Genomic DNA, 13,841 nt, shown 5'->3' on the forward strand with positions numbered 1-13,841 from the left:
TAGAATAGATGGAATGGAAGAAACAGATCATAGAAGAAACAATGTAATTGCGCTGACATGGGTTACTATGAGGTCACCATGAAGTTAATTAGGCAGGCAACAATTCTTACCTACAAAGAGCTGAAAGTTTCCAAATGGTTATTGCAAGAAGTTTGTGGAGGAAATATTTGAAGGAAACGAGAGGATGCAAAGGAACGAGAATGGCTATAGTAGAAATAGTATTCTTGCTCCTTGGGGTTTGGCAAGTTTATTTGTCACAAATTTTTTTTACTTTAGATCTTTCAAACAATTCATAAATACCATTTCCCTCTACTAAATCATATTTGACATACTACTCTCATCCATTCTTAAGTGTGTTGAAGAAGGAACAATCCCCCATCTCCACCAAGGTCTAATTATGGCCATTTATAAATTCTAGTTTTTATCATTGCCTTAACATACCCTTATAACAACGGGCTCTTTAAAATAGACTTTACTTATATTAAACCCCATATGCTCACTAACAATAAAAGGTCTATAAAAGTGATGTGTAAAAAATTGTACCAGTTGGGAAGGGTTATCTAAAATTGTGACCAACATCCCATTCTTTTATGCTAAACTTAAGAGAAAAACCCAAATGCCTTATATCCCTACTCCTCTCAAGAAAAATAAATGTGAGAATAAACACCATTAGATTATTATGGACATAAAAATAGTTTAAAGAGAATAGAGGGGACATAAGAAAATATAAAAAATGTTGATAGTTATGGTGGTCGTTTATGTGCTAGAATTACAATGGCAACCTATACTATCAAAGACAAAAAAAAAGGAAAATAGATAAAGGAACCTTCCCCATAAGATGAAGAGAACCCCCAAGATGATAATTTACCTCATTATTTTCATAATGAGGTGCTAGTTAGTGAGGATGCTCAAGAGGGGGAGTTCACTAAGGAGGAAGAATACAAGGAAGAGGAAGAGAATTACAATGATGAAGAAGATATTGAAGAGGGAAAAAAATGTTGATATGTGGTGACTAATCATGCAAGTATTGTACACTCGTTATGCATCATTAGGAAAAAAAATTATCATTTTTTGTTGAAAAAAATTGACATTGAAAAAACCCTCAAAATAACTGACTTTGAGTGTTGCCCTAAAAATTGCTTGTTATAAGCGGCTGGAATGTAAAAAAAAATGCATTGTAATGGTGTTGTATTGATTTACTGGATAATAAGAAAATATTGGACGGCTGTATTCTGTGGATGTAGCCCATCTTGGATGAACCACATTAAATCTCTGTGTTATGCATTTTTGTCATCTTTTGTGTTGGTATCTGCATATAATTGTTAATTTGTATTTGCTCCAGATTTGCCTAAACCCTAAAAAAATGATGAAGGCAATAAATATGAGCATGATGAAAGAGAGATGGTTAATATTCCAGATGTTGATTATCATTGGGGAGGAGAGAATGAGAAAACTGGGCCGATGGTGAAAATGGAGATCCCCTCTATAAAAAAACAAGTTTTTCAACTTAGAATTATATGGCAGAGCTCAAGGAGAGAATGGATTAGACAAAATAGGAAAAATTAAACAAATATGAACAAGGTGTAAATCTTACTATTGGTGATGGAATAATGAAATAAGCTATCATGGGAGTAGTACTAGGAAGCTTAAAGATTAAAAAAGAGTTGAAGAAATAGGATAGGGAGGTTGGAGATGAACAAAATGAGAATAATAAAGAAAAAAAAAAAGACAAACATGAAGGCTTAGAGAGGAATACCTCAATCCCCTTACAGATAACAAGAACCTCATCAAATTATGTTTTGTTTGGTGTTGTTTTTTTTGTTGTTTTGTTTTACTAAGCTTATGTTTAGCATACTTAGGACTTGTGTGCCAGTTTGAATTTATGATCTATTCTCTTGTAAGTTTGATTTTTTTCTAAACTATTTATGTTTTTCTTTTATGGTTGATGGTGAGGCTTGTTTGTCTCACTATGTTTTATTTATAATTTTTTTTGTTGTAACTTGGGATTAGAGCCCTTCCCTACTTAATCAATAAAAAAATTGCATGCAACAAATTACTACACAACACATTACATTTTTATAAACTAACACAAGAAAGTACAAAACATCCAAAATATTATTTTAAGGATAAAATTTGTTAACCCAAAAATACTCATACACCAAAACACTTATATAATTTATATAAACCTAACTTTAACTACTCTCTTTTTCTTAGATTTGCATTTTTACTATGAATTTTTTTTTAAGAAGAATAAAGATAACAACTTTTTATTTTTATTTTTTATTCTTATTTTTGTTCTAATTCTTGTGCTGACATAAATAAAACAAAAAGAACAATGAAATTACTCGAACAAAATAAAACAATACATATTTACAAATCAAAAAATACATGCAACAAATTATTACACAATGCATTATATTTTTAAAGAATGACATTTTGTCAACCCAAAAATATTTTACATGAAAACACTTATACTAACATAAACCTAGCTTTCATTACTCTTCTCTTAGATTTGTTTCTAGCTTTAATTGCTCTCTTTTCTTAGGTTGGTGTTTCTAGGTAGTATGGGCAATTTTTTTTATGAAGAATAATTTGATGCAAGATATGATCCTTTTGACATATCCTACATGAATTTTTTATATCTGATTAGGTAGAATCCTTGACTCAGCTCACAAGTGACCACAATCTTTGTGATTAATTGAACGCATTGCACGAAAGATAGGTAGTACAGAAGGCATATCGTGCTTTCGTAGAAGAGTTATTTGTTGACTTCAGTACAAGAAGGGATTTGATGCGATTTCTCTACTTCAAGACAGCTGTAATAATAGATTTTCCTCCAAGGTTCCGTACTATGTTTAATACATGCAAGCAAACACTTATTTATTTGTTTATTTTCCTCCCTTATTATTCATATGATGATTCCCAGTATTACTTATTCCAGTTATTAGAAGTAAAATAAGATTAGTACAGGAGGAAGATCACATATTTTCACACTAGCAGCAGAAGAGAACACAGAATTGGAATAAACTCCGTTGGACATTTCATTGCCCATGCATTCTATTCTCAGGTGATTATATTTGTATTCATTGTACATTTCATTCTTATATACACAAAAACAATTTCTTCCAACTCAAGCACCTTCCACAATCGATTCAAGCTTTGATTTCTACTCTTTTCTACCCGATCGGACTCCCTTAACACAACACAGAGAAGAAGATGATGATGGTGATGTTGGTGATGAACATTCCTCCTCTTCACCAGAATAGGGATCCATGTTAAACAGTGGATGCACTTTTCCTCCAAATTTGGGAGAGAGAATTTGTGATATTGCATCATTAGCCTTTAAAAGAAGAGAAGCCATGTCCTTCTCACTCAAAACAAACTCTAATTTCTTTCGAGGAAGAACAAAATACAGCTGCCCAAGCTGCAGTTCTTGATGAGGAAGAAGCTCTGATATAAATTTCCCAATGTAAAGACCATCAGAACTACAAACAAAATGAACCGGATTATTTTTCAATATCTCTTCAACCTTGACCGGATCTGAGAATTTCTGAATGCCCCCGTCCATTAAGATAACGTTTGCAGTCGGTTCTGCATAGACATCATTAGCCTCAACAGAAATGCAAATTCCCATTATCAAAAATTGAAAAAAGGTCCCTCTTATCACTGTAATATCTGACTTAAAAATTCTCCCTGAATGATAGTTCCCGTGGAGAAATTAGGAAAGCACTCACACATAGGATCACTGACCAATCACTAAAGAACACAATGACATACTTATCTCAATAATGCTTAGCACGTACAGTACCAATGGTCTTGGTAGCCTAATATATGATTGCAAATGACCCAGAAATCTGTGTGCCGAAGCAAACTTCAATAAAGAAATCCCATTTGTTTCATTCACAGGGAACACCCTTCACATGGAAAAGATTCACTTTATATCACATATTGTCTTTATGGTTTCTCGCGGAGGCAACATATTTTGTATCTGGGAAAACAGATAATATTGCAGTAATGTTTGTGGGTAAAGAGATCATACTGACGGAACAGTACAAAAGTGGATGATCAAAACAATGAATATGCCCACCTATCTAATCAGCGTATAGTCCGACATTTTTTATATCACATTTTAAATACTCGTTTGCGTGCGATGCATCCGACATTGCCTGTAAAATTACATCAATTTGAGCTGGGTATGAGTTGTACTCCCTTTCTCATCACTCGTTCTTCTTTCATCACTCCTTTCATCTCTCTTTAAAACAACTAATACCTGGATGCGATGCATCCGACATTGCCTGTAAAATCCAACAAAGTAGGGTTCTCATTAATTTCTAAGATTCCAATTGCCTCAAGTTTGTTATTTTTGGACGCGTCTATTCTGGCTCCAAAAATGACCTGTCGTACCAACGACATGCATCGCGGACGTGTTCGAGACATGCATAGCCCATGCATACCATAGCCCATACCATGCCCATTTGGTGCAGGCACCGGACCCACCGAAAATGACGTGGAGCTGTCCTGGAGTCAGCTGTTTCAAACATCGAGGCCCACATGAAACTACGTGGACATGCCAGAAAACGGTGGATCGTGGGCCACGGTTCAGGCCGATGTGTTGTGCCTAACACGCACATTAAAAGCCATAGAAAACAAACATCCGGCAGCAAGTGTTGATGACCGCATTCGAACGCCAAAACAGCAGGAAAAAGAGGTTGCGGGCTTCCAAACCGCGGTGGTTGTCTCGCACGTGCTACTAATAGGTGGGTCCTTACTCAGTCAATCCGTCAATCGAAGCCGTTCAGTGAAAACTGACGCCATAGCTTCAAAACAGACCTTTCGTACAGCATGTTAGTCCATAACAGGTTAGTCAATCGCAACAGCTAACTGCAAAATCGACGATGTAAAATGCAAGACAAACACGCGTGTTAGTCAATCCGTACTGTGGAGCCAGAATAGACGCGTCCCGCCATTTTCTGCATTGAAAAATGGGACGATGTTGAACCCACGCGTGTTAGGTGGGTAGGTGGAATGTACAACCGAAGCTCCCGCCATTTTCTACGTGTTGTGGAAAAAAGGGGACAAAGGGCGGACTAATGCGCGATTAGATAAAGTCCAAAGCCCTCATTTGTTCAAGTGTTATGTTGTTTTTGAAGGCATTTTTGAAGGCAAAGAAGGGTTTGAAGGAGGCAACATTTTTGAAGACATTTTTGAAGGCAAAGAAGGGTTTGAAGGAGGCAGCGAGGACTTAGTTTTCAACGGCAGCCTGCGTTCATTTCTAAAGGTTAACACGTATGTTGAGTAGCCATTTTTCTGGTTGTATACATTCGGAAAATTTGCATGTTTTATTGTTTTGTTGAGTAGCCATTCTTTCAGATTTGTATACGTTGTGCGAAAATCATATTGTTTTTTTTTGCTTTGGTTATTCTTCTTTTTCTATAGCTTGAAATTAATCGCGTTAGGGTTAGATATAGCGCTCGACGTGTGTTTGCTGGTTCCAAAAAGCCGTTGTAAAATGCGTGTTAGTATGTATGTACTGTCATTTTGCTGGGTGTTTAGTGTCTGTTGGTATCTCTGTACTGTCGTTTTTGTCTATCATTTCTGTTGCGCTTTTCGGTTATCGACAAGACAATATTATGTTTTTGCTGGTTCTCTGATGTAACCCTCATTGCCTTATTAATTTAATCGGCGAGAGTAATGCCGATAGGTCTGACCTTGGATTTCCATGCGTTGTTATCGGTTTTGCCGCTGCTCCAATGGATTTTCATGTGTTGTTAGTCGCGCAATAGAAGTGGCCTTGCCGAGTCCGCCGTACACACTAAGTAACATGTGATTACTCCTTGGGCAATTAATAATTAACAGTAATATTGAAATTATCTTCAAATGATTCAAATGAATATGTCGAAATACCCATATAAATTTGTAGTCAATTTTACACAAGGTTTTTTGTCTGCTTTTTTTAATATGATTTACTATTTATTGCATAAAATAGTCTAAAATAACAAAAAAATGTCTGTTTTGGAGCTGTGGCCGAACGCGTAACCTATTTTGCAATTAGCGGCTATGATTGAGTAACCTATCGCTAACACGTTATTTCATTTTTGGTCCCTATTTCCCTCTCGATAGCCGAAACATAGACCAATATGTCCCATCGGGTATCGGCATAGTTTAATTTATGTCCCTCCAATGCCCCGATGAGTCCGCATTGTGACCAAGTCCCCCGCGTTATCGGCATAAATTACCTCGAAGAACTCCTAGCAACTCTCCATCTGCCTACGTAGTCCTATCGGGACTCTGCATAGCATAAAATTGTTTCTTTCGATGTCTCGATGAGTCCTAATGCATATTTACTTTATCGGTATAGTTTACATCGATATCCCCGCAGGTGCTTTTTATCTTCATCGAGGGTTGGAATAGCCATTTTCTATTCCTCCCAAAGTCCCGATCAGTCTTCGATGCTCTTTTATGCTTTATGCTTCAGAGTTTGTTTTGCGCATGACTGATCGGGTATCAGTATAGCAGACGGAGACCGCTCCTGATAGCCGAAACATAGTTCGATATTTCCCATTGAGTATCGACATAGTTCAATTTATGTCCCTCTAATGCCCCGATGATCTCAATATACCAGTCTGCATTGTGAGTAAGTCCCCCGCGTTGTCGACATAAATCACCCCAAAGAACTCCTAGCAACTCTTCATCCGGCTACATAGTCCTATCAGGACTCGGCATAGCATAAAATTGCTTCTTTCGATGTCCTGATGAGTCCTAATGCATGTTTAGTTTATCAATATACTTTACACCGATATCCCCGCAAGTACTTTTATCTTCATCGGGGGTCGGAATAGCCTTTTTCTAGTCCTCCCAAAGTCCCGATCAGTCTCCGATGCACTTTTATGCTTTATGCTTCAGAGTTTGTTTTGCGCATGACTGACCGGGTATCGGTATAGCAGACTGAGACCGCTCGCGATAGTCGAAACATAGTCCGATATGTCCCATTGAGTATCGGCATAGTTCAATTTATGTCCCTCTAATGCCCCGATGATCTCAATATAGCAGTCTGCATTGTGAGTAAGTCCCCCACGTTGTCGACATAAATCACCCTGAAGAACTCCTAGCAACTCTCCATCTGGCTACATAGTCCTATCGAGACTCGACATAGCATAAAATTGCTTCTTTTGATGTCCCGATGAGTCCTAATGCATGTTTAATTTATCGGTATACTTTACACCGATATCCTCGCAGGTGCTTTTATCTTCATTGGGGGTCAAAATAGCCTTTTTCTAGTCCTCCGAAGTCCCGATCAGTCTCTGATGCACTTTTATGCTTTATGCTTTGGAGTTTGTTCTGCGCATGACTGACTGGGTATCAGTATAGCAGACCGAGACCGCTCCCGATAGCCGAAACATAGTCCAATATGTCCCATCGAGTATCGGCATAGTTCAATTTATGTCCCTCTAATGCCCGATGATCTCAATATAGCAGTCCGCATTGTGAGTAAGTCCTCTGCGTTGTCGGCATAAATCACCCTGAAGAACTCCTAGCAACTCTCCATCTAGATACATAGTCCTATCGGGACTCGGCATAGCATAAAATTGCTTCTTCCGATGTCCCAATGAGTCCTAATGCATGTTTAATTTATCGGTATACTTTACACCGATATTCCCGCAGGTGCTTTTATCTTCATTGGGGGTCGGAATAGCCTTTTTCTAGTCCTCCCGAAGTCCCGATCAGTCTCTGATGCACTTTTATGCTTTATGCTTCGGAGTTTGTTTTGTGCATGACTGACCGGGTATCGGTATAGCAGATCGAGATCGCTCCTGATGCCGAAACATAGTCTGATATGTCCCATCGAGTATCAGCATAGTTCCATTTATATCCCTCTAATGCCCTGATGATCTCAATTTAGCAGTCTGCATTGTGAGTAAGTCCCCCGCGTTGTCGGCATAAATCACCCTGAAGAACTCCTAGCAACTCTCCATCCAGCTACATAGTCCTATCGGGACTTGGCATAGAATAAAATTGCTTCTTCCGATGTCCCGATGAGTCCTAATGCATGTTTAATTTATCTGTATACTTTACACCGATATCCCCGCAGGTGATTTTATCTTCATCGAGGGTCAGAATAGCCTTTTTCTAGTCCTCTCGAATTCCCGATCAGTCTCTGATGCACTTTTATGCTTTATGCTTCGGAGTTTGTTTTGCGCATGACTGATCGAGTATCGGTATAGTAGATCGAGACCGCTCCCGATAGCCGAAACATAGTCTGATATGTCTCATCGAGTATCGGCATAGTTCAATTTATGTCCCTCTAATGCCCTGATGATCTCAATATACTAGTCCGCATTGTGAGTAAGTCCCCCACGTTGTCAACATAAATCACCCCGAAGAACTCCTAGCAACTCTCCATAGTCCTATCGGAACTCGACATAGCATAAAATTGCTTCTTTCGATGTCCCGATGAGTCCTAATGCATGTTTAATTTATTGGTATACTTTACACCGATATCCCCGCAGGTGCTTTTATCTTCATCAGGGGTCGGAATAGCCTTTTTCTAGTCCTCCCGAATTCCCGATCAGTCTCCGATGCACTTTTATGCTTTATGCTTTGGAGTTTGTTTTATCGGTATAGGTAATACCGATGGTTTCGCCTTCCCGATTCTCCATGTGATACAGTGTCTTAGCGACAGGTTAGTCAATTACGAGCACGCATTACCGACAAGTTAAACCATCACAGAATGTTTGTCGCAATATGGACGGTGTAAAATGGACTACTACCACGCCTTCATAGTACTATCGGGACTCGGCATAGCATAAAATTTCTTCTTCCGATATCCCGATGAGTCCTAATGCATGTTTACTTTATCGGTATAATTTACACCTATATCCCTATAGGCGATTTTATCTTCATCGAGGGTCGAAATAGCCATTTTCTATTCCTCCCGAAGTCCCAATCAGTCTCTGATGCACTTTCATGCTTTATGCTTCCAAGTTTGATTAATCGGTTTAGATAATACCGATGGTTCCACCTTCTGATTCTCCATGTCATCGGGAATCGATCTAACTATTTTTTGCACTATCCTGATATGGTCTTTTTCTCCGATATGGCCATTTTAAAAAAAAAGCAGGACTAAAGCTATGAGATTTCCACAATCCATATTGTATAATAGTTTGTTTTTCTGGATTCGATTGTGTGTGTTATTTTTCCATCAATGTTTCGAATCACACTCTGTGATTCATCATCAGGATGAGAAGAATTCTAAAGATATGAAAGATGTTGAGTTGCAGATTTGACATAGAATATAAAGAGGAGTGGGTTGTGGAAGGGCACGAGGAACGAGGAGAAAGGAAAAGAAAAAGAGAAAGAAAAAGGACCACCTGAGGGATGGGAGACCAAAAAACTCCAAGTAATAACCACCCAAGGAAAAGAAAATGGAAAGCCAAGCAACATAAACAAACCACTAAAAAACAAAAAAGAAAGAGAAATAAAGTCAAAAAATTAAAAATAGATCAAAACAAAAATAAAAACATATATATGTGTGTGTGTGTGTGTGTGTGTGTGTGTGTGTGTGTGTGTGGATTTATACACATATTCGTAAATGTTTATATATATATATATAAATAAACACTTACAAATATGTGTATAAGCCCATACCTATACCAAAAGGTAGAGAGACGCAACCAAAAATGAACAAAAGCATTAACATAAACAAAAAGCCAAATGCAAATATAAAAATACAAATGCAAAAAATCAATAAACGAATAAATCAATGAAAATATACAAATATGCAAAGAAACCAAAGGGGGAGAGGGAGCCGCACAAAGGAAAAAGAAAGAGAGGGAGAAGTCAAGGCGGGGGGTGGGCATGGTACTGGAGGACAGAAAGAAGAGGGTGCCATGAGATGCTGAGGTTTAGCCCATCGTCACGATTAAGATTGGAGGGGTGATGGATAATAGCAATGGCCCCTTTAACTTTTCTCTTGAAAAAATTGTTCTCCCTCCACAATATTTGAGTGTCCTCCAAACAAATATGGTGCTTGGTAGTAGACGAATGCTCAGCTAAGGCTGATTTGAGGGCCCGTTCATGCTTAATGTCGGCACACTACTCTTTAATTCTAGTCATGAATGAATGACCTGTTTCACCAATGTATGGAGTACCACAAGAGCATACAATCTTGTAGACACCTGACTCTAAGAAGGCATCCCTAGCATCCTTAAGCTGAGGGGTATGCCTCTTAATGGTGGAAACAAGTTTGAAGGTGCACCGGAAACCTTTTTTCCCAAGGATTTTTGAGATCTCACGCGTGTTACTCATTAATCGAGGGTGTCAAACGCGTGACTAACACGCGTGTTACTCATTACTGACCGGGTATCGATATAGCAGACTGAGACCGCTCCTGATAGTCGTAACATAGCTCGATATGTCCCATCAGGTATCGACATAGTTCAATTTATGTCCCTCTAGTGCCACAATGATCTCAATAGGATACCAGTCTGCATTGTGAGTAAGTCCCCGGCGTTATCGGCATAAATCACCCCAAAGAACTCCTAGCAACTCTCCATCCACTTACATAGTCTTATCAGGACTAGGCATAGCATAAAATTGCTTCTTTCGATGTCCCGATGAGTCCTATTGCATGTTTACTTTAGCGGTATAGTTTACACCGATATCCTCGCAGGTTCTTTTATCTTCATCAGGGGTCGGAATAGCCGTTTTTTATTCCTCCCGAAGTCCCGATCAGTCTTTGATGCACCTTTATGCTTTAAGCTTCCGCGTTTGTTTTATCGGTATAGGTAATACCGATGGTTCCACCTTCCCATTCTCCTTTTGATACAATGTCTTAGCGACAGGTTAGTCAATCGCAACCGTGCATTACCGACAGGTTAGTCAATCGCAAGTGCGCGTTACCAACAGGTAGACAATCGCAAAATGTTGGTCGCCTTGTTAATCGAAGAAACTTTTGATTAGCTCTGTGCATCATATGGAAATGTGTAAGTCTACAAAAATGTCCATAGACTATTGTGTAGAAACTTAGATTGTAGAATAACATGGAACATGTGGTGGATGAACTTAGTTATTAGAAAGCACTAAAAAATTAAGGCACAGTTTGATAAAAATTGAAATAATTTATAGACATTGCCTTTAGTCTGACATATTTGCATGTCCATTTTGGAATAACAGGTATCTTGATTTGAAATATGGAGGCCAACTTTTCTTTACAAACAAGCTAAACACAGGTAGCATTTTGGGGACGAATAAGAGATGATAGGTTGATGAACCTGTTTATCTATGAAGACACCGCATTCTTGTCCGCGGTGAAGTTGATCCTTGGGCCTGAGTATGTAGAAGGTGGATGGAAGTACAGAACAAATGCGAACATAGTGTCTCTGTTTATGGCATGGTGTTTGGAGCTCCGACCTATTCTGAAAGTCAGAGAAATCATGAATAGGTGTGTGAAGAAGGAATGGCTAGGCGGAATGGAAGCTTTATTAGGATTGGCACAAGACATGGATGGCTTTGATAGTGTGGGTGGAGTGTGGATTCACGTGAGTGAATTCAGTCCTCCCTTGTGACCGTTCTTGCTCTGGAGTGCGACATTAGATAAAGAGGCCAGAAAAAGTGTAGCACAGGCTGGGATGTATGGTATTGTGCAATACCTTGAGACGGTCGATGTCTGGGAAGTGGGTGTGGAGATGGCAAAATGGGGACCTTGGTCGGAATATAGAGCACTAGTGCAACGAACGGTTCCTGCATGCACAAAATGATGAGGTCGACCTTGTGGAAGAACAACTAAGAAGGGTCGTGTGCTACAGTTCGGTGAAGGCTCTAGCAAGGAGATAGAAATTAACCAAGTTAGGAACATGGAAGTGTTGGACATGGAAGAGGGCACGGTCACTGTTCATGTGGTGTAGCGAGATGGAACATACAACCTTTTTTGAAGCAAGGACTATGTTTTTTTTTTTTAATGTTTTTGAATGTGTTATGTATGGACTGTTATGTATACCATCCACCGACTTCGATGGTCTAGTCGGCTAGCCATCGAGGTTTATCTTGCAGAATGTAAACATCTTCATAATTAATATAAAATATAGCATTACCGGACAAATAAAAACTTTCTTGACACCAACCGGTACTCTTATCTTCTCTGTTTTGAAATTGTTGTTAACATTTTATTATATATGGTGGAAAAATAAATGTTTTTTATTGTATGTGCATGAAATTGTTGTATAACATCAAAGTCAAGCATTTCAATATATATGTCTACAAATAAAATAAAATTCTTGTAGCACAATTGAGTTTCTATTCTAGTCATCTTGGTCATTCTCAGAGCATTTTATATGCCATTTTGGTCATAACCAATACTTCATCGGTTGCCCAACCACCAATTTGCTAAAAAAGTGCAAAGTTTCTCAAAAAGTTGCAAAAAGTTGTCAAGCAACAATGACAACTTTTTGTCAAATGTGCATTTTTGCCTTTTATGCATTTTTACTTATACTGAACCTCCTAGCATGACTTCCTAACATTAAACCAATATGCCTAAATGCCTAGTGAGGCTTTAGAAGTCATTTTAGATCAATACAATAAGAACCCAATTCTTAAATAGAATGTAACCCAATTTAATGTAACAGAACGTGATTCGCATTACATCAAATTCTTAAATAGATTTATGAAGAGGACAAAGCATGTTTCATCAACAAAGAAAGTAATCAGTATATTTGAAGTAGAAACAATGAATCTTGTATATTAATGTCTAAGAAATGACAGTACACAGAAGCTACCCACTTGGAGATACTTCATTGCAATTTGCTTACACAAAATGACACTTCTACTTCCTATAAAATTTAATAATACATATGACTTTCAGTCCTTACAGCAATGATGTTCCAAAACCCCCCCAAAAAAAACTCCCTTTGTTACGCAAGATGACTCAATACAAATACAAATGTTGAAAGACAGGAGTGAAAGGACGCACCCTTTCATTATCTTAACAACTATGTGAACAGAAATTAAAACGCCTAACCAAGATATCAATTACATTACATAAAGTCAAACACCACACTAGGACTTTTGATCCATCCGCCGTCCACATTTTTTAATATGCCCCAAGTAGGCCAGATCCTTATATGTTGTAGCGTTGAAGATGGCATCCTTGGCTGCATTCTCAATCGCATAAAATTTTTCCAATTGATCGACCGTGTCATTCATGTCAAGGACATCTGCTTTGGCGATGGCTTGGGCTGCATTAAGCATAGACTTGCACTCAGTAATCCATACGGTTTTGTCTTTGATCACACCTACATCATCTACTAGTTTGGGAACCCCATGCTCAACAATCTGCTGGCATTCATAAAATTCAGACTTCAATGCCTCTGTAACTCCCTCATGTGTAACAAGCAGACCCTACAACGTCTTTTTTTCTTTCTCTTTCGTCGTTGCATCCTGTAACATCATGTTGAGTCTATCTCGAATTTTGGTGTGTGAAATCATATTGTCCATGTTCCTCTGATATTCACCCCAGAATTCATTCAATGCTTTCTCCATATTGTCATACCTCCTACTTATCAACATGCAAGCCGTATCGGCCCTAACGCTCTTCATCTATTTTTTCAACTTGTTATGTTCATAAGATAGCTTTTCAATTTTTTTCTTCCATTTGCCTCCTGAATCTATAATTTGGGGAACAGGGTGCCCACTCCTCCTAAGGGTCTCTTCATACAAAGCCTTATACTTATTCTTCTCTGCTATCTCATGTTTCATTTGGGCCTTATTAAACTTTTAAATATTGATACCCATGTCAGCTGTGACAATAGGATCTACTTCCCCAATCTTCAAGGTCATCATGTGACCAA

General features: G+C 38.4%; 1 protein-coding gene across 1 annotated transcript; it reads right to left on the reverse strand.

Annotated features, from left to right (window-relative positions):
• Nucleotides 1-3,166: 3,166 nt before the first annotated feature.
• On the reverse strand, nt 3,167-3,634 carry LOC131058261 (uncharacterized). Its single transcript, XM_057992142.1, has one exon. It carries the CDS (start codon nt 3,632-3,634, stop codon nt 3,167-3,169), a length of 468 nt encoding a protein of 155 aa, XP_057848125.1.
• Nucleotides 3,635-13,841: the final 10,207 nt, after the last annotated feature.

This window comes from Cryptomeria japonica, chromosome 9 (genome assembly GCF_030272615.1).
Source record: "Cryptomeria japonica chromosome 9, Sugi_1.0, whole genome shotgun sequence".
Lineage (NCBI taxonomy): Eukaryota > Viridiplantae > Streptophyta > Pinopsida > Cupressales > Cupressaceae > Cryptomeria > Cryptomeria japonica.

Bases quoted from the DNA above. Each gene is read 5' to 3' on its own strand.
- LOC131058261 (XM_057992142.1), bottom strand. From the start codon at position 3,634: ATGGGAATTTGCATTTCTGTTGAGGCTAATGATGTCTATGCAGAACCG.